Source organism: Macaca nemestrina, chromosome 17, assembly GCF_043159975.1.
Source record: "Macaca nemestrina isolate mMacNem1 chromosome 17, mMacNem.hap1, whole genome shotgun sequence".
NCBI lineage: Eukaryota > Metazoa > Chordata > Mammalia > Primates > Cercopithecidae > Macaca > Macaca nemestrina.
Window position 1 is genome coordinate 11,420,951 of NC_092141.1, and position 23,120 is coordinate 11,444,070.

Sequence of the window (23,120 nt, forward strand, 5' to 3'; positions counted from 1 at the left end):
ATAATTGCATTTATCCAAATATCTAGAAAATCGAGTTAATAAACTGCGTAACTACCACCATGCCCTTTACGTCCCTGTTCCCTTTGCATTTGCACACAACGCTAATGAGATATTTGGTCAGATTTTAATATTACAGAGGACATGTACTGTGTTTCTATAGCAGCCCGTCCCTTGCTGCCAAAACGGGTTTGGTTTGACCTTTGATCCAGCCCTTCTGTTTTTATGTAAATGAGAGATTTGGCAAAATAAGAATGACTAACACCTTTTATTAAACTTTTGAGTTTACAAAATGCTTTAACATTCATGATGTCATTAAATCTTCACGATCTAGTGTTGTATGAAAGGCTAGTGTTACATTCTCTATTCTACAAGAAAGGAAACTGCAGTATAGAATATCATGGTCTAATCCCTGAGCTGGTTAAAAAAAAAAAAAAAGTAGCCTTAAGACCTTAAGACTGAAATTCAGGTCTTCCAGATTTAATTCTTAAGGTTTTTGTCTGATATGAATGTTTACATATTTTCTTCTGGGATGTGAATTCACTTGATTGTCGGATGAAATGTCTCCTGAAAATGGCAGGTTCACCTGGAGAGAGACACAATGTTGCTCATAATTTTCAAGAGGTTTACCATCAGCCCCAGGTTAAGAACCACTGTTCTACGCTATTCAATCTCTATAATGGCAATAAGGCAAGAAATAAAGAAATTCTGAAACGGGCAGGGTGTGGTGGCTCACTCCTGTAATCCCAGCACTTTGCCAGGCCAAGGCAAAGTTCGAGGTCGAGACCAGCCTGTGCAACATGGTGAAAGCCCATCTCTACAAAAAAAATACAAAAAAATTAGCTGGGCAGGGTGATGCATGCCTCTAGACCTAGCTACTCAGGAGGCTGAGTTGGAAGGATTGCTTGCAGTGAGCTAGGATTGTGTCACTGCACTCAAGCCTGAGTAACAGAGTGAGACCCTGTCTCAAATAAATAAATAAATAAAAATAAATTTCTGAGACATAATATTAAGCACTGAGAAGATGAGAATTAAAACCAGGTTCCTTTGGTTCTTTTCCAAATTTTCTTTCCTCTCCTGAAATATATGATCTCTCAGAAGGGATGGCATATCCCGAAATTAAAGGTGTTAAAACATGTCCTGGGGGAAATATGAAAAGAAATGGGAACATGTAGATGAAAAAAAAAAAAAGCAATCTAAGAAGATATCAAACCAAAATGATGGGAGGAAGTGTGTAATGAAAGGAATAGAAATAATGGTCAATGAGCCATTTGAATCATGGCACCTGTACAGCCAGTACGCTGTGCTGATTTAAGAAATCTGTTCAGAGGTGGGTGGGGGGCCGAACGAGGGGCTTGGGATAGAAGCGGAGGTGGAGGAATAGAGCGTGGCCTACCAAACAGGCAAACAGATGCCAAGTGGGCACAGACTCTTCTCACACTTGGCCTGGTGGGATGTGTCCCACACATCAGTGGCATCTGTAGCTATTTGTATCTGCAATCTGGGGAGAACCCATGCTTTACAATAAAGACCAGCTGAGAGCTTGTGAGCCATTTCTTGGCCAGGGTTCCTGTCACTGTGACTGGACCCAGAGACAATGCCTTGCCCTGCCTGTCAGTTCTCATGAGCATCCTTATTCCCAACTGCTGGATGGATATTGAGGCATCACCTTTCCTGCCCTGAGGCCTTGCAGTCTGCTGGGTTTAATTCCCTGCCCTGTCTTGACCTCCTTCTCCTGTGTAACCTGTCTGGGCTGACTACCTGGCTCCAGGTGAGTTCTCTGCTTCATTCTCCACGTGTGAGCTCACTGAGTTTGTGTCCACTCTAAATGACCTGAGTACAACTCTAATGTAAGCTCAGGATTATCCCAGTCCCAGTTTCTCTCTTCGACCCGTGACTATCCACAACGCCATAGCTGCCTCTGCCACACCAATGCCACCATGACCTTGCCCTTTAGCCCCTGGTGTGCATTTGCTAGTAGGGGATTCCTCCTGAATAGAGGGTTTGGAGGGAATTCCATTTCTGTCCTTAAGACTGAACTTCTAGGAGGTGGACTTGGGTCAGGGGGCTGGGGTGTAATGGACAGCAGTGTAGAATGAGAAGGCACCATCACGTGCTGAGGTAGGATTTGCAAAATAAATTGGAAAACTAGGCCTTCAAGCAAAGGTAACAAAGGTTCTCAAGTTCTCTAGAAATTCCATTTTCAAGCATCTTTGGGCCAACACTCCCTCTTTTAATTGGCACCTGTCTCTCACACGCCTCACCTCGGTACTGGCTGTGTCTGCCCATGTGGTTATGTAACATCTTGATCTGGGTACAGGATATCAGGTTGGATGTCTGTCCACTGCGGTAATGCCAAGATCGAATTTTGAAATTTGATGGTGCATAACAATAAGAAAATTGGCCTTTTTCAGCAGAGTTACCTTGTCTATTTTAATGATGACATTTTTCTGTTTCAGTGTTTGGCTTTTAGCTTGGCACTCAACCAACAGATGGTCCATCTAGATCGTGTCTACCTGACACAGAATCAAGAATTTCTGTTGATGCATTTGACTGTATTAATGACCAATTTGTGCTCAGTCAATTGGATTAGATAAGTGGGATAGATCTAATTAGTCAACTCATTTTATTTTTCCTTTAAAGGACAAAAAAACCCAAAACCTATTAAAAAAAATCATATGCAACCTATTCTACTGTCTATGGTGGGCTTAACTTCGTAAAAGTCAGAAAGAGAATTCAAGGTGATCTGAATGATAATAGACACAAGAGCCATCATCAAAAGGTAGGAAATAGAGGTATGAAAAACAGCCTATACTAACATAGAACACTGGTTGATACAAACCGTAAGCCAAGAAAATGTCACATCTATGTGTAATGCACTCACAAAAGGCCTCCTATTTTAATAGGGAATGTATTTTTATAGGTTAATTCATGGTGGTTTTGAATAAAATTTCAATGAATTCCAATCAAGGAGAAAATGTATTATTTTCACGTGCATATAGTCTGCACGTGAATATCTGGGAGTGGCTGCATGATTATCTTTGGCATTCATTTGGCACACTCTTCATTAGCACCCTTCTCAGGAAGAGCTAATCTCAGTGTGCATTTATTCCAACTGTAAAGAAGTGATGTCTTTCAGTAAAAAGCATGTAATAACCAGTGATATTCGTGCCCCTTGTAGTCTCACCTTCATTTCACAAATGTTTCAGTTTGGGGCAATAAACCTGCATAATTGGAACAGAATTCTAAAACCATGTCTATGTAAAGTAATAGAACTATGCTTGAACTGTTCTGTCACCTCTCACAGGGCTTTTAGGCAAATAGAATTCATTCCTTGTGCTAATTTCAACCATAGTTAAGGCCTGCTGGTTATTTGGAGCTTTGGGTGTTGAGGGGCTTTCTAGGGCTCTGACTGTTCTCAGCGGGAAAGGGTTCCAAAATTGATTAGTGATGTCTGGCATGGGCACAGGATGGGGGAGTTGTAGTATGTAACATTGTTCTAGTCACAAGGAATGACTGCAATATTATGCAGAGAAATCACATTCCATAGACCCAGCTAAACGTGTCAGTTGAAAATGATTCAGTCCAAGCTTGTCCAGGAAACACACAACTAAAATTAGTTGTTTTGTGACTCAACACATGTTTGGGGATGCAGAACTGCTTTATATATGTCAGGAAGGGAAAAGGAAACCCACAAAACTTTTAATCATTTGGTGGTGTAATACAGTCTTACTCTTAGGACTGTCAGTTGATAACCAGATCAATTCTAAGCAGTAGAATTATAAATTCTGAAATTAAAAGTATAAAAGTGCACACATACTCAACTATCATTGCTATTAATGCTGCTGCATCAGATGTGAAGAAAACCACATTTGATAGTCCTATGTGATCGCAATAGGAAAACAGTCCCTTAAGGAGTGATATTTTTCAACAAGTTGCTAAGACATTGAGTTAACATGTGGCCCACATACTAGATCCTACAACTGAGTTTCCAGAATGTCTCCTGAAGTGGATTGAATCTGCAAAGGTGTCCTCCTGGTAGTGTAGTTCATGACCTAATGGAAAGAATCCATATCTCAGAGAGCAGCTGGACATTCAGCAAGGAGGGAAAAAACATTTCTCTCTAATGAGAGATGCTTTTTACTCCTAATCTCTGGGGTGTGGCAGAGACAGTTCCATGAGGCCCAAATAGTATTCTATATTGCAAATCAGAAAGCATAATTTGTTTATGTTTGCATTTTAGCATCTACATAATGACTAGTACATAGTGGGGGCTTGAATAACTGACTGACAAAGTAAATAACAAGGAATGAATAGATTGATGAAGAGATGAGTTAATTCTAGGCCAGGCTAGTTGTAGAGATAATTTGAGGTCATCCTTGCCTTCACATGTATGACTGACTAGATATAGAAAAAGAGTCCAGAGGATGTGAATTTTTGTGCACCTATCCAATTCTGAAATGCCACAATTCCAGAGTTCTAATTATGCATGATGCAAACTTCCTGTAACTCCATCACTAGGTAGAGAATGCCAGGGAAAGACATTCCCTTTCCTAGGTTTCCTATCTGGAATCTCTCTCAGCTCACAAGAGCAATGTGTCTTGAGTCTTGAAAAGGTCATGGAATAGAATGATCATTTCCAGGATAACCTAAGTTGGAATTCTCTAACTTCTCCTCAGTGGGAGACAGTGACAAATATGACCCCTTCTCCTTTCTTCTTGATTGGCATGTAAGTTTGCATAATATTTTATACAGATCACATAACCACTCCACTTAGCAGGCATTACAGGTTGAATTGTGTCCCTCTACAAAAAATCAATATGTTGAAATCCTAACCCCTAGCACCCCAGAATGTGATTTTATTTAAATATAGGGTATTCATTGAGGTAATCAAGGTAAAATGAAGCCATTAGGGTGGCCCTAATCCAATAAGACTATGTTCTTATAAAAAGAAGGGAATTTGGAGACAGACACACAGGGAGAATGCCATTTGGACTTGAAGCCAGCCATCTAGAAGCCAAGAAGAGATGCCTGGAACAGATTCTCCCTCACAGCCTTCAGAAGGAACCAACTGTGCCAGCACCCTAATTTTGGACTACCAGTATCCAGAACTGTAAGACAATAAGTTCGGTTGTTTAAGACTTCCAGTTTGTGGTACTTTGTTTGGGTAATGCAAGGAAGCTAGTATAGTTAACCAAAACTATATTATAGTTCTTGGTTGATATAGTTAACCAAAAATAGCCTCAGACATCTTTGTGGTCAGAAGTTGCTATCAATACAATATGGTACATTTCTGTCTAGACTCTATGCTATGATATGTGGTTTGTTTTAGCTATCTATTGTATTGTAACAAATCATTATAACACATTGATGGCTTAAAACATCTAGAATGACAAGGATCTATTATTTCTCATGATTCTGTGATTTGGCTTGGGCTTAGCTGAATGGTTCTTCTGCTCACACAGGCCTAAATCTCATGCTGCTTTTACTTGGGAGTTTGGTTGGGAGCAAGATGCTCAAGATGATGTCTCCTGTTCTAAGATCTCTTTTCATGAGACCTGCCAACCTTCATCATTCTAGGTAACCTAAGCTTCTTATGGGGTAGCTAGAACCCAGGAATGTGAAAGCAGAAGTCACCAGGCCTCTAGGGGCAGAGGCCCACCCCTAGAAGGGGTAGATCTGTAGCTGGCACATCATCACTTCTGCTGCATTCTGTTAGTCAAGCAAGTCACAAGGCCCAGCCTAGACTCAAAAAGAAGACAAACAGCCTTCACCTCTTGTTGGAAGGAGACCATGATTAATCTACCACACAGATGCTATTTGTTCCCCTCACCTCACCTGTGCCCCTACCCTTCCTAAAGCTATTTTCCCCATGCCATACAACTGAGTACATCTACAGGATCTGTCTGAGATAGAAAGTCTGGCAGTGGCTTGAGGTGTCTTCCTCTCAATCTTTGGTATATAATTGACTATGGCTTCTGGCCCCATGTTACTCTTCAAGTCTCCTTTGCTGTCAGTCACACAAGGGAACCAATGTCCAAGTTGAAGCTCTCCATAACATTGACTCAATCTTTTGGACAAGGCTTCTGTCTAGGTCCCAGATCTCAGCTCCCTGTCAGAGCACTGCCAACACTCCATGTCTCCACCACAACTGGGGGCTTACTCTGACCACGCTTGGTGGCAGAGTACAACTGTCCAGAGCACATCTGTCTCTAAGCCATGCCCTGTGCTGGTTCTATTGATAATTGCCTAGATTTCCAAATCTTTTCTGTCTATAGTATTCTTCCCATTGGAAAGGATACTATGTTTCTGATAATTTTCAAAACTATGATTAAGACTGATATGCTCTTTGGACCCTGTGTCTGGTATGCCTGATTGTACCTTTGGAATAATCTTAACAGCTGGTCATTTCTCCCCTGACCTTGTCACATCCTGATGTGGGTTTTCATGCCAAGAATGGACTCACCTGTATCTGCATCTTCTCCCAACTGCTTTTGGAGAACTAGAGGTGCTTGGCCTAAATCCTATGTTTAGAGGCAACTTGATGACATCAGTTAGGAATGGCCACTTGTCATATCTCTCACATGTTGACCTGTGCTGTTCCTTCCATCTTCAGCTCCCAGCCCTCACCTGCTATGAACACGAGCAAAGAACACGTGGGGTCATGCAGAGGAGGGTGTAACTACTTCTTCCAGCTTAAACTCTTTGTCATTTTATTAACTGTGAGGTTGATTGTTTCAGTTAGGACACTCTCGGCTACAGATGGAAACCCTGGTGAATAGGAGCTTAATTAAAGTATGGATGTATTGGCTCACATCAAAGAGAAGTAGAGATATAGGCAGACTTCAGATGAAGCTAGATTCAAGGTTCCCATGGTACAAACAGGACTGGGCTTCTCTCCTCCTGGCTTAGCCCAGTGCCATGCTGGCTCCTTTCTTGGGCTTTTTGTGGGGTTACCAATAACACTGGACCCACCCTTCATAGGTTAAGGCAGTTGGCACGGTGCCATTCTTGCCTCTTCCCATGGGAGAGAGTTACCATCTTTCTCAGTCCTGTCCACACAAGTCTTGGGGCTTATCTGACTGTATGGGCTTCTGCCACTGGTTTACTCTGAATGTCCAGACTAAAGAATTAAGATGGTTGTTTGGCTCAAATCTGGGTCATATGAAACCCCATGAAGACCCCATGGAATGAGAATGGATGGTAAATCTCCGACCAACGATAAGGGACTGTGGCTGGAAGAAACGGGAAAGAATGTTGGGAAGCAGGGTAGAATACATGTCTACCACATTGATAGAAATAGCATCTTAGATGACACGCTCCCAAAATGCTTAAAAGGCTAGACTAATGGGCTCGAATTTGTAAAATAAACTAAAATACGTATGAAGCGTTTCACATGGATGCGAAAAGTCATCCTAATGTGAAAAACACTCTAGTCAACTATAAGCTCAGTATGAGCCACTAAATTGATTTGCCTATCAGCAACATTAGCAAAAGCTAATGTACTCTAATTTTCTCTCTATTAGAATTATTTAATATTGGAATTGGTGGCCTTAGGAGATAGTTTCTAACTTGTGACTAGATATGATAAACCAAAAGCCATATAATCATGTATAGAGATGCCATGGTGGGAACTTGGGGCTCATGGACTTATTCATTCATTCATTTATTCATTCACTTATTCATTCAACACATACATACTGAATGCCTGTGGTGCAGGCTCAGATCTCTCCCAGCAGATACTGAGACAACATGTAGCATGCAGACTATTCTTTAAGGGTCATCGCCAATGGAAATGGGGAAGGAAGCAAGATTGGACAGATCCAATACAGGTCCAGCAAAGCCTTGACCCCAGGGTGCTCTAGAACTTCAGAGAAAATAGTGTCCATCTTATTATTGTATTAGGCTGAAATGGCTGGGCCTTGATACCTTGAATTTGATTAGTCATTGGATGTGGGCCCCCTGGGGAAGGAAGACTGTGGTTCCAGGGGAGGCAACTTTCTGCAGCTGAGACAGACCCTAGAGGAGTGGACAGTTGGAGATGAGTCCTTCCAGGTCCACCACAGCCTACTGTGTGCCAAGCACTGTTCCAGGCATGCAGAACACAGCAATCAACACAACAGACAATAAAATTCAAGCAAGACCAGGCATTCTAGTAGAAGAACAGAATAGAACTTTTAAATGCCTGAATGAATGTGTATGAGTTAGTGATAAATGCCATGCTGGAAAGTTCATCATGATAAGGTGAAGGTAGAACATGATGGAAGAGGAAATGGTGGGTAGTGGTATGACGGCTGTGCTATTTTCATCAGTGATTCTTAAGCAGAAATCTACAGAAAGTGAGAGAAAGAACTCTACATACATTTGGGGATAAGATCTCCAGGCAGAGAGCACAGCAAATACCAAGGCCTTGAGGAACACAGGACACCAGCATAGCTGAGGGGACAGAGTATGGGGAGAGTGGCAGATGAGCTTAGAAGGACAGCAGGTGAGCAGGTCATGCTAGGCCATGGCCCAAGTTCATACTTGAGGTTTATGGTAAAGATATACTCTGAAGTGGCAATAGAGGTAGCTTCTTAGAGGCACTCCCTTCACTTAGCTGCCCATTTATAGAGGAGTAAGCTGAACCCCATGGAAGTTATATGATTAGTACAAAATTGCATAGGTAAGTAGAAGCCCTAGAGAAATTCAGAACTGAGACAGACAATGCATGATGTATTCATTAGGATGCCATTGGCTACATGTAAGAGAAACTTTGTATTTAGACAGGTTTCAATACAAGGAAACTTAATTATCTCACCTTACTGGAAGACCAGAGATGGGAAGGCCCTGAGCATAGCTCTTTGAGTAGCCCAATGATGTTCTGTCCATCTTTTCAGCTGACAACCTCAGTGTTGTATAGGGATGCGTGGGCTAGGATACGCTGCAATAATAGGCCTCAATTCCAGTTGCTTTCAAAAGCAGATACAGAGAGAGAGAGAGATAGCTATTAATAGAGATATAGATATTTATAGAGAGAAATATTTGTATATTTTTAATATTTATATCTCTATGCTCTATCTATGTATCTATCGATCTATCGATCTATTGATCTATATTTACTCATGCTACATGCCCATGGTGGGACACTATTTTTATTAGCTATCAGGTACTCCTCACTGTAGTCACCTAAGTACTCACACTGACAAAACCACTCCCATATAGAACATTGCTGATCACCATGCCAGAAGAAAATGAAAATTCTGGAGTGTCTTGCAGCAGCAATTAGATGCTCTGTTTCAAAAATAACACACATCATTTCTGCTCACAACTCATTGACTGATACTAGTCACTTTCCCCTCCTACTCACAAGTGGGCTAGGAATTGCAATTCTACTATATGCCTGGGAGGCAGAGATATTTGGTGAGCAGTGTTAATAACTATAAAATTGAGGCCGGATGCAGTGGCTCAAGCATGTAATCCCGCACTTTGGGAGGCCAAGGCGGACAGATCACCTGAGATCAGGAGTTCAAGACCAGCCTAGCCAATATGGTGAAACCCCGTCTCTACTAAAAATACAAAACCTAGCCAGGCGCCGTGGCAGGTGTCTGTAATCCCAGCTACTAGGGAGGCTGAGTCAAGAGAATCGCTTGAACCTGGGAGGTGGAGGTTGCAGTGAGCTGAGATCACGCCACTGCATTCCAGCCTGAGCGACAGAGTTAAGATCTTGTCTCAAAAAAAAAAAAAAAAAAAAGAATATCAACTTCAACTCTCAGCTGGTGCCCCAACTCCAAGGTAATAACATCCAGAGAAACAACACCAAAAATAAAATAAAATAAAATAAAATAAAGAACAGGAATTATCACAATTTTTAAGAGCAAGGAAATTTCCCCAGAAACCTCCAGCAAACTTCTCTCACTTAGTATTGGCTAGAACCGGATCACATGTCCCTTCTTAATCCCTGTCAAGGGGAAAGAGATTTATTATGTCTAGCTCCACCCAATTGGGATTTGCCTTCTAGAGCCAGGGACTGGTTCACTCTCCCCTGAACCTCAGGACTGTCTGAAGTTGGTGGAGGCATTGGAAGAGATGATTCTTCTCTGGTACTTTTTATTGAGTCAAATCCACAAAGAAAGAGCACTTTGATATTGTCAACAATTCAGGCACTGAAACTAGGAGAAAAGAGAAATGTATGGTGGCAGCCAAGCAACCTTTTCTACTACAAAGGGCAAACCAGGAGGGCTGGAAATGTGAATAAGGAATATAGTGCACTGCAGCAAGAGTTGGGATATATAACCCCTAAGATCTTACACAGCCCTGAGATGCTATTATTTCTATGAGTGTTGATGCCACCACTTATGAGCACTGGGGTTCAGGATACATTTATAGGTGGTGGTGGTCTGAGAAACCAAATCAGTTTCTCTTACTCAATGCCACTGATCAAATCTTATTAGAGTCTGATGTGAGGAGGACACATTTCTCCTATCCATCATTAAAGGGTTCTCAGACATGGAAAAGCAAATTCTTGAATAATAAAGGGAAGGAGAAGGCTCATGGAAGAGAAAAAGAAGGGAATAGCTTAGAAGTTGCACAGAGTACAAAGGTAAATATATAAGCCTGTTGTCTTCAAATATGTTCTTATGATTCCCAAATGTATATGCCTGTCTTCTCTTCTGAGCTTGCAATTCTTGTGCTGGACAGCTCCACTTAGATCTCTCAAAGGAACCACAACAGGAATATTGCTAACTCTATCCTGAACCTGCTTTTTCAGCCATGCTTATCTCCACTGTGGGCATCAACTTCCAGTAATCTACTGCATCCCTTCCTCATTTTTTACCTGTATTATCAGGACAGCTTCCAAATTGCTTTTCCTGCGTCCAGTCCAGTGTTCCCTACTCCATTTGACTCAGAGATTCAGCAAACATGTAAAACTGACAGTGTCTTCTCCTGATTAAAACCCACCAATAATTCCCCAGCAATTGTAGAATAAATTCAAGTTCTTTGCAAGGGAGGGATTCAACGCCCTCCTCCTAGCCTTATTTGGTAGACTCCTTCAGGGTTCATGCTAAACTGCTTGCACCCCTGCTCACACACCCTTACCACTTCCTGTCTTTCTGGTTCTGCTAAGGATGTTCCCTCTGCTGGGGGCCTCCTTTCCCTCTTGTTTGCTGTATGAACTCATAATCCATTCTTCAAGATTCTGCTCTACCTCATTGTGAAAGCTACCTTTGACCCCCATCTGTCCCCTTGCAGGGCTAGGCTGGGTGCCTGTCTTCTGTTCTCAGAGCACTCTGCCCGCCTTTATTATGAGACATAACCTTGCCATGTGGAAATCATTTGTTTATCTGTCTCCCTAATGGTCTACAAGGTCCCCCTCTTTGAGGAAAGGGACTCTCTTATTCATTCTGCTGGCAGAGAGTAGGCACTAAACAAATGTTTGTTGTACAGAATGTTTAAGAAGAAGGTGGCAGCTGAGAAGTTAAGGGAACGGGAGGAAGTGCAGAGGAAGAGGGAGGGAATGGAGACAGGAGCGAGTGGGGAGCTGTGGGGATAGTCTGTGCACCGCGCGCCCCCTCCCCCAGCTCCTAGTCAGTATCAGGATCTCCCTCTCGTGTCTTGGAGTCTGAGTTCCAGCTCCAATATATCCATTCCACGTTTCCCAAAAGAGGAACTCTTCTGTTCCTGCATAGGGATCCCTTGTTTGGGTCACACGTGAGTGGGACTGAACAGAAAGTCTCGGGGAAGATTCTCTACCGCCCTCGCTCTGACAGCCTGTTCCCTGCCTTCAGTTCCCTGCCTTCAACCAAAGCACGCTGGTCACGCAGGCAGAGTCTCGGTCTTGGCCATCGCTTTTTGTTCCCAGTTCCCCCTACCTCCTCCAAGGACACATACCACGGATGGTACTATGATTCCCTTTTGGGGTGGCCTCATAGCTGTGAAAGTTACTCAGGCCTCCTTTCCACAGACCCAGACACGCAACTACCCCGGAAGCACCCCCGCCTGGCACCTCCATCCTCCTCACCTTCCATAGTAGCTGCAGCACAGAGATTTCAACACAGGGGTTACAAAGCTGAGTCTCAGAGGTTCAGACAGCTTTCTAATGGCCTCCAGGCTCCGCAGGGGGGGGGGGGGGGCGGGAAATAGTCTAGCAAAGAGTTGCCATCCAGTGCTGGGGCTGTCCAGCGCCTTTCTGCGCAGTGGGGACGGGGTTGGGGAAAGAGTGACCAACAGGAAGAGAGTGTAGGCTCAGCTCACGGGTCGAGCAACAGCCTCAGACAAGCCACTTGACCCATGGACTCAGTTTGGGAACCTGTAGCAATGGGTTTGACCTCTTCTCCTGGCTGCGAGTATCACCACCAGGGAGAGGCAAAGGCTTGCAGAAACCCCAACTCCCGCTCTGGCAGCGCGCTGCCCCAGGCTCCGGTAGGGTGGGGACTGGTCTCGAGGGCTGGAGGGGGCAATGGCAAGAGAGGTCTGTCCCTGCCGCGGGCCGGCTGCAGAGCGGACGTTCAGCCCTGCTCCGACCCCACTTGGCCCACCCGGTTCGCTGTGTTCATTAACTGCTGTCCCGACCTTTCGTGACGCGGAGCTTCAACTGCTGAGATCGCGGAGAAGCAAAAAGGAGTCCCTTTGCCCCGCACCCTGAGCGCCCAGGCGTGCAAACGTGGGCGGCGGAGAGCGGCTGCCCTCCCCTCCCCTCTCCCCCCTCCCCTCGCGGCGCTCCCGTGTGTGCGGGTGTGTGAGTGCGTGTGTCTCCCTCGCTCCCTCTCGCACACGTTCCGGCACTAGTGCAGGCGGCGAGCCGGCGGCTTTCCGCTCGCTCGCTCGCTCCGGCCGCTGCGCTCCCGCCTCGCCCCGGCGCCGCCGCCGCCGCCGCCTCTGCAGTCGCAGCCGGGCATGGTGAGTGAGTGAGGTCCAGCCGCCGCGCGCTCCCCCGGCTCGCCGCCGGACCCCAACCTCAGCCGGCTCCGTCCCAGGGAGCCAGCCTGCGGCGGGAGCGCGCTGCGGGGCCGGGTGGCTGGGGAACCCGGGCGGCCGAGCTGAGCCTGGAGGGGCGGCCCGTGCGCCCTCGGTTCCAGGCGCGCAGGGCCGCGGGACCCCGTCTTGGGAGCGGGCTCTAAGCCCCTCTCGGCCCCAAGCCTCTCTCCTCGAGGGCTGCGCGCACCCTCCCTGCCCGCCTACCCGCGGTTCTCCTCCTGCTCCCGGAGCGCCAGTCGCCCCACCCCGTGACCGGCTACCCGTCTTGTCCCGCAGGACCCGCCCGGACGGGACCACGCCGCCGCCGCCGCCGCCGCCGCCGCCCGGAGCCGCGCTTCGGGTCCTGCCTGAGTCGAGCCGAGCTTGGGGCCGCCGTCACCGCCGGCGGGGGATGGGGCTACCCGGGAGGCGCGCCGAGCCCGCAGGGGGAGCGCGGAGCCGGCGCGCAGCCTGAGAGCCCGAGCAGCCCGCTCCGGGCCGGTCCGTGCGCACCGCGCGCCGCCGCCGCCACTGCCGCCCGCGCCTCGATGGCGCCATCGCCCCGGCGCCGCTGACCGCTCCGCGCCTCCAGCCCGGCCCGCGCGGCGCGTCCTCCGAGCCCGGCCCGCCGGGGGAGCGGCCTGCCGCGGAAGCCTCCCCGCGCCCTCCCGCCCGGCCCCACCATGGCGCTGCGGCGCCTCCTGCTGCTGCTGCTGCTTTCGCTGGAGTCCCTGGACCTGCTGCCCAGCGCCCACGGAGCCCGCGGCCGCGCCGCCAACCGGACCCTGAGCGCAGGCGGCGCTGCCGTCGGGGGCCGGAGGGCCGGGGGCGCCCTGGCACGGGGCGGCCGCGAGCTGAACGGTACCGCCCGGGCGCCCGGAGTCTCGGAGGCGGGAAGCCGGCGTGGGCAACCCGCGGCGGCTGTGGCGGCGGCGGCAGCGGCCAGCGCGACCGTCACCTACGAGACGTGCTGGGGCTACTACGACGTGAGCGGCCAGTACGACAAGGAGTTCGAGTGTAACAACAGCGAGAGCGGCTACCTGTACTGCTGCGGCACCTGCTACTACCGCTTCTGCTGCAAGAAGCGCCACGAGAAGCTGGACCAGCGCCAGTGCACCAACTACCAGAGCCCGGTGTGGGTACAGACGCCCAGCACCAAGGTGGTGTCGCCGGGGCCCGAGAACAAGTACGACCCGGAGAAGGACAAGACCAACTTCACCGTCTACATCACCTGCGGGGTGATCGCCTTCGTCATCGTGGCCGGCGTCTTCGCCAAGGTCTCCTACGACAAGGCCCACCGCCCTCCGCGGGAGATGAACATCCACAGGTGAGAGCGCCGCGTGCCGCGCGCCCTGGTGTCCCCGCGGCCTCACCCTCTCAACTTGCTTCCCCTGTCCTCTTCACTCTTGGCCTCGCCACACCTCCCCTGGCCCTCTTAAGTTATTTCCACCATCGCTCCTTTTGCATGCAATAAATCAGGGTCTTCTTGTGCCCCCTCCTCCATTTCTTCAGAACCGGGAATGCATGCTTTGGTGGTAGGGGGATTTACAAGGCAGAGTAAGAAATTGGTAGAGTGCGTGCAGTTCCAAGTGTAAGAATGTTACAAATTCTGTAATCCTGGATGAGGATCCAGCGTTCTGCTTTCCTTTCCTGGCATGTGGGCACTTTGGTGTAGGTTCTTAATGGCATTTAGTTTTTTGAGTCAAATCGGAGTGTCATCTTCAATATAGGAAACTGACCAATGTTGGAACCTTACTGAAAGCGGTACCGGGTGGCTTAGTGTCAACTGAGACGTTCTTGTACACTAGGAATTGGGGTTTTATAGAAAGGATGCCTCCTGCCGGAAGTAGAGATAAAGATTTCTCCGTTCCATGTTGACCAAGCACAGATGGTGTCTCCTCATTGCATCCTGAGAAGTGGGATGTGTATCTTTCCTGCTGAGACTGGAGGACTTGTTCTTTGAAACCCTGTAGTTAGAACTTTGACTTAACAGTTCTTGCCTGTGTTAAATCTGGTGGGGCATCTTTCATTGCTTACATTGGAGAGGGAGTGGGGGCTCCCTCCTACCAAAACTTACGCCAAGAGCTCAAACTATGGCAGTCCCTGGTTCCACTCTGAATCCTGCCCCGAGGCACCATCTTGCCCCCACAGTGAGCCCTTGGGGAGGTCAAAGCCAAGGGGACGACAGAAACCCAGCCTCCCCTTAGAACTCTAGGAATGACACACCCAGGGAATGCAGAGTTAGCTTGGCTTCCAGTCCCCTCATGTTGATGGATGTCTGGACGTGGTGCGAGAGTCCTCTCAGGGAACAAACGCTGCCCCAGGAGATGCCTCCATTTCTGGTGCATGGTGTGAGCACTGCCCTAGTCACCATGACCAGCCCCCAGACTACTGTTTGTCGGTCAGCCCTGCAGGCCCCCACACTGACCCATTCACCTTGAGCTCTTCTCTGCGTCCTGGTTGTTATCCTTTACCACCTGAAAACCTCCTTTCTCCCTCTTGTGTACATTAATCACCCCTGCCTTACTGAAGAGAGAGAAAGGCAGATAGAAATTTCTAGGCATATTAAAAGAGCTGATTTTTTTTTTTTTCCTGCTTGATACTGTGGGTGTTGAGAGAAATGATACTCCCTGGCAGGTTTTATTGAGTCAAATCCACAAAGGGTGGGTACCTCAAACTCGGGTGCTGGAATTGGAGTGATTCCAAAGGGAGGCCTCGGTCATCCTGAGGCACCTCCACCCTGTCTTCCACCCGCAGCTCATGTCTCAGATAGTGCAGTAAGTATCCTCCTGTGTGAGAAACAGCCTGTGGTCAGTCTTGGCTCTCAAATGCGGGAGACAAGTGGGATGGTAAGCAAAATAAAGGCAAGACACTGTGTCTTTTGCATCTTGTCGGCAAAGAATTTTCTCTCTTGGCTCAGCGTAGAAAGAAGAGAAGGAATTGCCTATGGGCAGGTGCTGTCCTGAAGCAGATATGCTGGTCGTTATCATCGTTACACCTCTGCCTCAAGACTTGGAGGCTTGTCTCCTTTTCCCCTTCCCCTGTGGCCTTGGCCTCTCATTAAACCTTCTGCTCTGACCACAGCCGCTTGCTGGTTGATTCCTACACATCTTTCTTTAAGATACTTTCTTCCCTGAACCGTTGTTACCTGTACTCAGGGAAAACTGCCTGCTGCCCTGACACTTCCGCCTCATACAGAGTTTATTCATCATCGCCTGAGATGATACGGAGGGCGGTGTCCTCAAATGCTGACAGCAGGCATCTTTGGATGCTGGCATTGGCACATGACCCTGGAGAGGTCACGTTCCCTCTTGGTGTTTTTTCCCCTCCCCACCACCCTGACACCCCTTACGCCAAAATAGGGTGAAGGTGATGACACCATTGGGGCAACTTCTCTCTGGGGTTGGGGAAGCGGAGTAACCACGGGAAGGGAGATGAATTTCAGGCCTCAGAACATTATGCAAATGTGGGATGTTTCCCCCTCAAGTTCACCTCCTGATTTTATTCAGTTCACAGCCTCTCTTCCAGCAGCTGCAGTCTTGCCTGATCAGTGCTTTGGAAACCATCATATCCGCGCCTGTTGGGTAGGGGACAATGCCTGTCTGTGTGTGGTGGGGCGGCAGGGGGGACAGAGCACGGGCGATCCCTCTACGACACTCTATGAATGACCTTGGGCAGGTCAGGAAAACTTATTTTTCAGTTCTGGGTAACTCAAGCACAGCAGTGTCCCAACTTAACCTCTTGCTTCCGGGGCACGTCAGGGTGAGTGTGCAAGTTGCTGTCAGACTCCTGGGGGTGAACGCAACTACACCACTCCTCTCGCTTTGCTCACACCTGAGAGGCTGCCGTGTGTCCTTCCGGGGAGTATTTTTTGTGCAGACTGCCTTGTTGGGCGATCGGGGTAGGGAACAGGAGGGAGTGATGGAGAAAGAGAGAAACAGTCACACCATGTGAGTTTTCCTTAGGGAAGGTGGGGAGGAGAAAGAATGTACACTCTTGAGAGGTCAAGAGAGGAAGTGAAGGTGCATGCAGTTACATATTCCTTGAAATAGTTCGGCAAAGATGTTTCCTGTCTGAACAGGAAAGACAAGCTGGTTTCAATGTGTGCTTCTCCCTAAAGATGATAGCTGGGCAGGCAGGGGCTGAGTCTGAGGGAGTTTCAGTGAGAACAGCCTCATTGGAGAGGGACGTTTGTGGGAGTGTGAGCAGGGGTGAAGGGAAGGGATGGACCATCTGCGTCTGCCTCGGTGCTCCCAGGCTGGACAGCCCTCCGCCTGCCCATGCACACACATTCCTTAGGGTAGGACTTCCTTTCATCTCTCTACTCCTTCAGGAAAGAACAGATTTCATTATTTCCAGAAGTGATTAGACCTTGCTGTCGTGTTTCTGAGTGAGAAATGAGTGTCTGTGGGGGAAACTATCAGCTCCCTAGTGATTCTAACAGATGAGTACCAAGTCCGACTCAGCTGGCTGAACTCCGTGGAGGAGGAAGAGATGAGCACAGGATTGAAAGGCAGAGCTGGGTGCTGGATGTGGTCAGAGAGCCCCAGGGCAGCCGTGCCTACCTTTGCCAACTGGAAGCCCAATTCCCACCAGGCTCCCCACTTTACTTTTCCCCTTCTTCCAAACTGCCTGGGCTCAGGCTCAAGCTGCAGCCATCCCCAGATTTTCCTATTTCCTGAGTGATGTCCGCACAGCTCCCCCGAGGGGCCCTTTGTTCTGGGAGGGCCGCCAAGGGCACGGGCTGAGCCCAGGAAACAGTCTGGGAGCCTGGTCCTTTTTGACATTCCTTTTCGTGCTAGCTGTCTCACATCCAAACCTGTTCCTTCCTCCTCGCCCTGAGTTGATTCATTAGTGTCTTGGAGATGAGAATCATTCTGAGGGAGGAACTGTGTGGCTTTTTTTAATGGCTAATTAACAGATGGGTCAGGAAGCTATTAGGATGCTGGAGACGCAGTTGGTGAAATCAGAGCTGCCCTGGGTCCTCCCACTGCCTGCACAGGAGCAGAGGGGATCAAAGAATGTGGGTGGGGTGGCGGTGAGGGGGGATATCTAGGGGTGTGGGAAGAAAAATCCGGGTGGATATGAACCGGAAAAAGTATTAGGAGGTGACCCCTTCATCTTGGGTTTGTCCTCTTGCTTGTTTCTAGGGGAAGTCAAGGGAATACTTTGTTCTACTCTTTCTCCCTCCAGAAATTAATTAGAAACTCAAAGAGCTCTGTTCTCTCCTCACAGGCTACATAACTGCAGTGGCAGGGCCCCTTGGCTGGCTGATTTAGTGAGTTCTCTTCCTAGGCTCCTGGGCAACGAATTGTCAAGTCACTGCGTTTTTTGAAGCACTGAGCTCACTATAATGAATTGATCTAAATAGAGAGTCAACTTATTTTTCTACTTCAAATATAGAAGGAAAGAAACAAAAAAACATCTTGCTTTGGACTGAAGGTTTTAGCCTTGCCTTTATTTCTTTTTAATTTGAGTTTAAAAAAAAAAAAAAAGCAGTGCTTTGTCAGGTGTGGTGGCTCACACCTGTAATCCCAGCACTTTGGGAGGCCTAGGTGGACGGATCACATGAGGTCAGGAGATCAAGACCATCCTGTCTGACATGGTGAAATCCCGTCTCTACTAAAAATACAAAAAATTAGCCGGGCATGGTGGCATGTGCCTGTAATCCCAGCTACTCGGGAGGCTGAGGCAGGAGAATTGCTTGAACCTGGGAGGCGGAGGTTGCAGTGAGCCAAGATTGCCCCACTGCACTCTAGCCTGGGGGACAGAGTGAGACTCAATCTCAAAAAATAAAAATTAAAAAAAGCGCTTGTAGGGAAAGAGGAAAATTGTGGAAGAATTGGAGAAGTCTTATGGAGGAAGGGCTAGGGGAAGGATGCTGGGAAGGCAGAAAGAAGCAAAAATAACAAAAGGAGGAAAGCAATCTGGTGAGAGGTCGATTATTCCCACTGAAGGGACAAAGTGACGTTGCCTGGCCTTTGTGTGCCACGGGCTTGGTTTGTCCTGGCTCTTGCAGACACATGCAGACATTCACTTAACAAATGAGCCCTGCTCACCTTCCCTGGGCAAGATGTGTTTCATACTACACCGTATAAGCTTATAAGACACATGTTGCCTTAGACAGATGAGGTTAGCAGGGTTCCTTCTTGCTTTAGCAGGGGAACCATGCAAATACTTTTCAAATTCCCTAGACTGTACAATTCTCCTTGGTCACATTGCTCACTGTCTTCATGTCCTTTCCTACCCCTCCCCAAGCTCAGAAGGCCTTCACGCCTGTCCTTTTCTCCCCTCTTACCCTTCCCAAGGTGGGGAGCACGTTCATTTCTGGGAATCGACTGCTAAGATACCAAGTTTACCCACCGTTGTAGGCTGCCAAGACACAACTAGAGAAAAAAGTCTAATTCATTATTTTCAACTGGTTTTATTAAGAGATCGGATTGACTGTGCAGCGGATTCAAATCAATTGTGCAGGAAACAGTGGTTAAGACAGTTGAGAAAGCGAGCGGATTGAAAGAGGTTAATTCACTAGCTCCAGACGGACAGTCCTACGGATCCGGAATAAAAGGGAACCACAGCAAAAGAAGCTTCATGCTTCCAGTTCCATTGCCTGATTTTCCAGGGACTGGCAGATTGTATTTAGGTCTTCACTTTCTAACTCAATTTCTGTGGTCTGCGAGAATTCCTACCACGTGCTGGAACTGCTGCCCTGCTCCTGGCCATGGGAGATCACCACCCTCCTTCCCTGCTGCCCTCGCCTCATTCAGACTCCTGTACCATCCATTTTTGAAATTATAGTGAATTTTGTCTTACAGTTTTGCTCATATCCCTTGATGATATATCACCTGTGGAACCACAAAATGATGATTTCAATTTACAGGAGTGTGAGATGTCTCAGATTGGTTCGTGGTGATGGCAGGGGGTTGTGGTTCGGTGGAATATATGAAGATCTAGACTAAAATTCGTTTTTTAGTTTCTGTTGTAATTTTCCCCCTCTTTTCTTTACCTTGGGAAACTCCACCCCATTATTTCTTCCTGAGTTACATTTATGACTTCACGTCTCTAGTGTCTTTCTTTTTTTCTTTTTTCTTTTTCTTTTTTTTTTTTGTGACGGAATCTTGCTTAGTGGCCAAAGCTGGAGTGCAGTGGCGCAATCTTGGCTCACTGCAATCTCCGCCTCCCTGGTTCAAGCTATTATCCCGCCTCAGCCTCCCGAGTAGCTGGGACTACAGGTGCGTGCCACCACACCCAGCTAATTTTTTGTAGTTTTAGTAGAGACAGCGTTTCACCTTGTTAGCCATCATGGTCTCGATCTCCTGACCTCATGATCTGCCCACCTCGGCCTCCCAAAGTGCTGGGATTACAGGTGTGAGCCACCACGCCCGGCCTCTAGTGTCTTTGTTTGCAGATATTGTAGAGGGATAAGAGAGCTGGGTGCGAGAGTTACCAGTGAATCCTCAGACGATCTCAGTCCCTTGAACTCAACCCTTGAGCAAGCCTAATTTTAAAACAGTTCAGGATACATTGCTATTTTTTTTTAATCTCTCGAAGCGAAACCAGAATCTTCTGAAAAAGCAGGATAGTACCTTCTATTATTTTGTCATCTATTACGGAATTATAACATTTTCATTGCTAGCAATTCATTTAATCTAGTTCCCTAAGTTTACAAGTGAGGCAACTGAAATTCAGAGAGGCTAGATCACAGTGCCAGGGAGCCCAGCTAGTGGGTGGGTGAGCTTGGAGTTGAAGCCAGGGCGCCTGTGTTCTAGTGCTCAGACTCATCTCATTCACTGAAAATATATTCTGCTTCTTTACTCTTTGCACGTTCCTTAGTCATCACCAAATAACTTTGGAATCCTTAGAGATGTGAGTTACAGCTTTCTCGTTTCTCTTTCTTTCCTACGTTTCTGTACCCCTCCTGGTTCACTGTTTCCACTGAATGTCTCCACTAAAATGATTTCCGTCGATCTTCCCCAGTCCTTTCGCAGCTTTTTTTCACGTTCCTTTCTAAAGGGCAATAACCTAATCTGAGCATAATCCTTTTATAAGGTTCTGAATAATACGGACCATTGAAGAAGGAAAATACAGCACAAGCCAAAGAGTTGTGGACCAGGGCAAAAAGTCACTGAATGAAACTGTGGGCAGAAATCTATCATTAAAAATACACAGTGTGAATGCTTTCTGTCTCTCTCCCAGAGATGAGTGGAAATGCTGAGACCTGCTGGATCAATGCAGTTTACCTCTGTGAGAGGCCAGAGACCTCCCGCCATCCAGTGGCTGTGTGTGTGTGTGTGTGTGTGTGTGTGTGTGTGTACATGTGTGTGAGTGTGTATGTGTGTGTGTGATTTCAGGGTTATCTTCCGGGTTGGCCCCCTACATAGAATATAGCTCTGCAAGCCACGGAAGCTCATTCGTAGGCGCCAGTTTTGCTCTTTCTCAGCTCTGGGCCCAGATACTGCAGGCTAATGAAACTGGAAATCTGGGCTTACTCATTATGTGAAAATAACCTGTGTGGCATGCAGTCTGGGGGCTTTCCCTGTAATGTGCTTGATATTTTCTTTGAAAGAACCTGGGTATACATACCCTAATGTGTCACCCTTCCAAGCAGTCACCTTGGGAGGCCACATGCTGATTTTTCTGCAGAAAATGTTCCCACGGTCCCTCTCTTGAAAGTACATTGAAGGCCCATGGCATGTCATTTTGACCTTCTCTGAGGGTAACGTATTTTTATTTTCTAGGGTTGATTTGATTCTTGTAAGCAATGGCAAGTCGTGGGGCTGAGTCTGATGAATGAAATAGGTGATCAGAAATCAAGAGTGCCTCCAGTGATGAGACTTGCTCTCCTAGGAGCCGTGTCAGCTGTCTCTGAAGGCAGGAGCCCAGAAGAGGCATTTCAGAGAGTAGTGAATGGCAGCTCTGCACAGGAGTGCCTGGCAATCCGCGATGATTGTTTTGAAGAGGCCACTCCTCGTGAGGAACGATAATTATTGGCCTTAAGAAAATCAGTTTGACGCTTTATCCATGTGCCAGGCGGGTGGTGGGGGTCTTAAGACAGAGGGAGAAAAAGGAGATGAATCTGCAGCAAGTATTTCACATAAAACTGCCCAGAAAGGGTGAAAAAAGTGCATGTCCCACATTTCTGCAGGAGATAGTAGACAGTTAGCTTAATTTAGCTTCCTAGTTTGATACGGAGGGTAAAAGGACCCAGTTTTATGGGATGCATGCAGTGAGGCACGGGGTCAGAGCCAGAGTGTTCACTGTGCCTGCCCTTCTTTCTCTCCCAGGGCTATCGCCTCTGTACTTGCATTCAGACGGGGTCACTGGCTGGGCCAGACTGCCATAGATGACGTAGAAATATTTGCAAGCCCAGGAAGATAAGGCTGCCAGTGAGCACTGCTTATCAATTCCTAATGTGCATTTATCACCACTCCCTCCACCCCCAAATGTGCATTCAGTGGATGGATTGATCACCAAAATGGAGCGAGGGTGGGGCAGGCCAAGTGTAAAGGCAGGTGACAAATACCAGACTCAGCATTTGCAGGTGGGGTAGCCGCGGCTGTACTGCCTGGGTAGAATGGCATTCATTCATCTCAGTCAGGATGTGGGGGTTGGTAAAGGGCTGTGCACTTGTACTGCCCCCATGCATAGGCTGGGGCAGAGCCTCTGGTCCTGATAACCCTCTAAAGGTAATTCTTTGGCATTCTGGGAGGAGTCAGTCTTGCTGTGAGCTTGGGAGTCCCTCTTAACTCTGCTCACGTGTCAGGACAGTGGAAGCTCTGTGTCCCAGGAGCTTACACAACCCCATCACTCATGCAAGCCCACAAGCCAGAGTTAGAGAGAACTGGAGGTCTCAGTGAGATGAAGACTCAAGGAAGTGGAGAGGATGGTAGAGAGATACTCAGAAGAGTGCTCGGTCTCGAGGGCTCACTCTGTACCAGCGTTCAGCTCAGCGCCTGACCTGCATTGTCTCACTGCATCCTCCCATCATCCCCTCTGAGTGTAGGGGCCCATGATATAGATGAGGAAACCGACTCAGAGAGGCTTAGTAACTTGCCCAAGGTCACACAGCTAGTACATTGCTGATGCCCTTCTCTCTCTGAACTCCAGTGGAGCAGCTGGCTCTCACCTTCCTGAATGTAATGGAGTCAGCGATCCTCAGAATACTTAAGAAACCAAAGGCCCACCTT

The 23,120-nt window shown here is 47.7% G+C and overlaps 1 protein-coding gene and 1 long non-coding RNA gene across 8 annotated transcripts in view; one reads left to right on the forward strand and one right to left on the reverse strand.

Moving 5' to 3' along the window:
- Positions 1-281: 281 nt before the first annotated feature.
- Positions 282-11,989, reverse strand: LOC105473560 (uncharacterized). Of its 3 annotated transcripts, XR_011615383.1 has the most exons (5): positions 10,814-11,989; positions 8,798-8,948; positions 8,360-8,433; positions 6,464-6,630; positions 282-583 (listed from the first exon to the last, which is right to left on the reverse strand). It is a non-coding gene; the product is annotated as an uncharacterized lncRNA (long non-coding RNA). The 3 variants fall into 3 exon arrangements; XR_982315.2 differs by lacking the exon at positions 8,360-8,433 and having other exon boundaries at positions 6,464-6,627; XR_982317.2 differs by lacking the exon at positions 8,360-8,433.
- Positions 11,990-12,742: 753 nt separating this feature from the next.
- The window catches only part of LOC105473556 (shisa family member 6), a 333,829-nt gene continuing 323,451 nt past the window's right edge, over positions 12,743-23,120 (forward strand). For 3 of the 5 annotated variants that reach the window (XM_071082355.1, XM_071082356.1, XM_071082358.1), the window contains exons 1-2: positions 12,743-12,876; positions 13,231-14,260. In XM_071082355.1, coding sequence (XP_070938456.1) covers positions 13,617-14,260 — 644 coding nt within the window. In that variant the 5' untranslated portion in view covers positions 12,743-12,876; positions 13,231-13,616. Of the gene's footprint in view, positions 12,877-13,025; positions 14,261-23,120 lie in introns of those variants that run through there. The other 2 variants (XM_011727367.2, XM_071082357.1) reach the window with 2 other exon arrangements.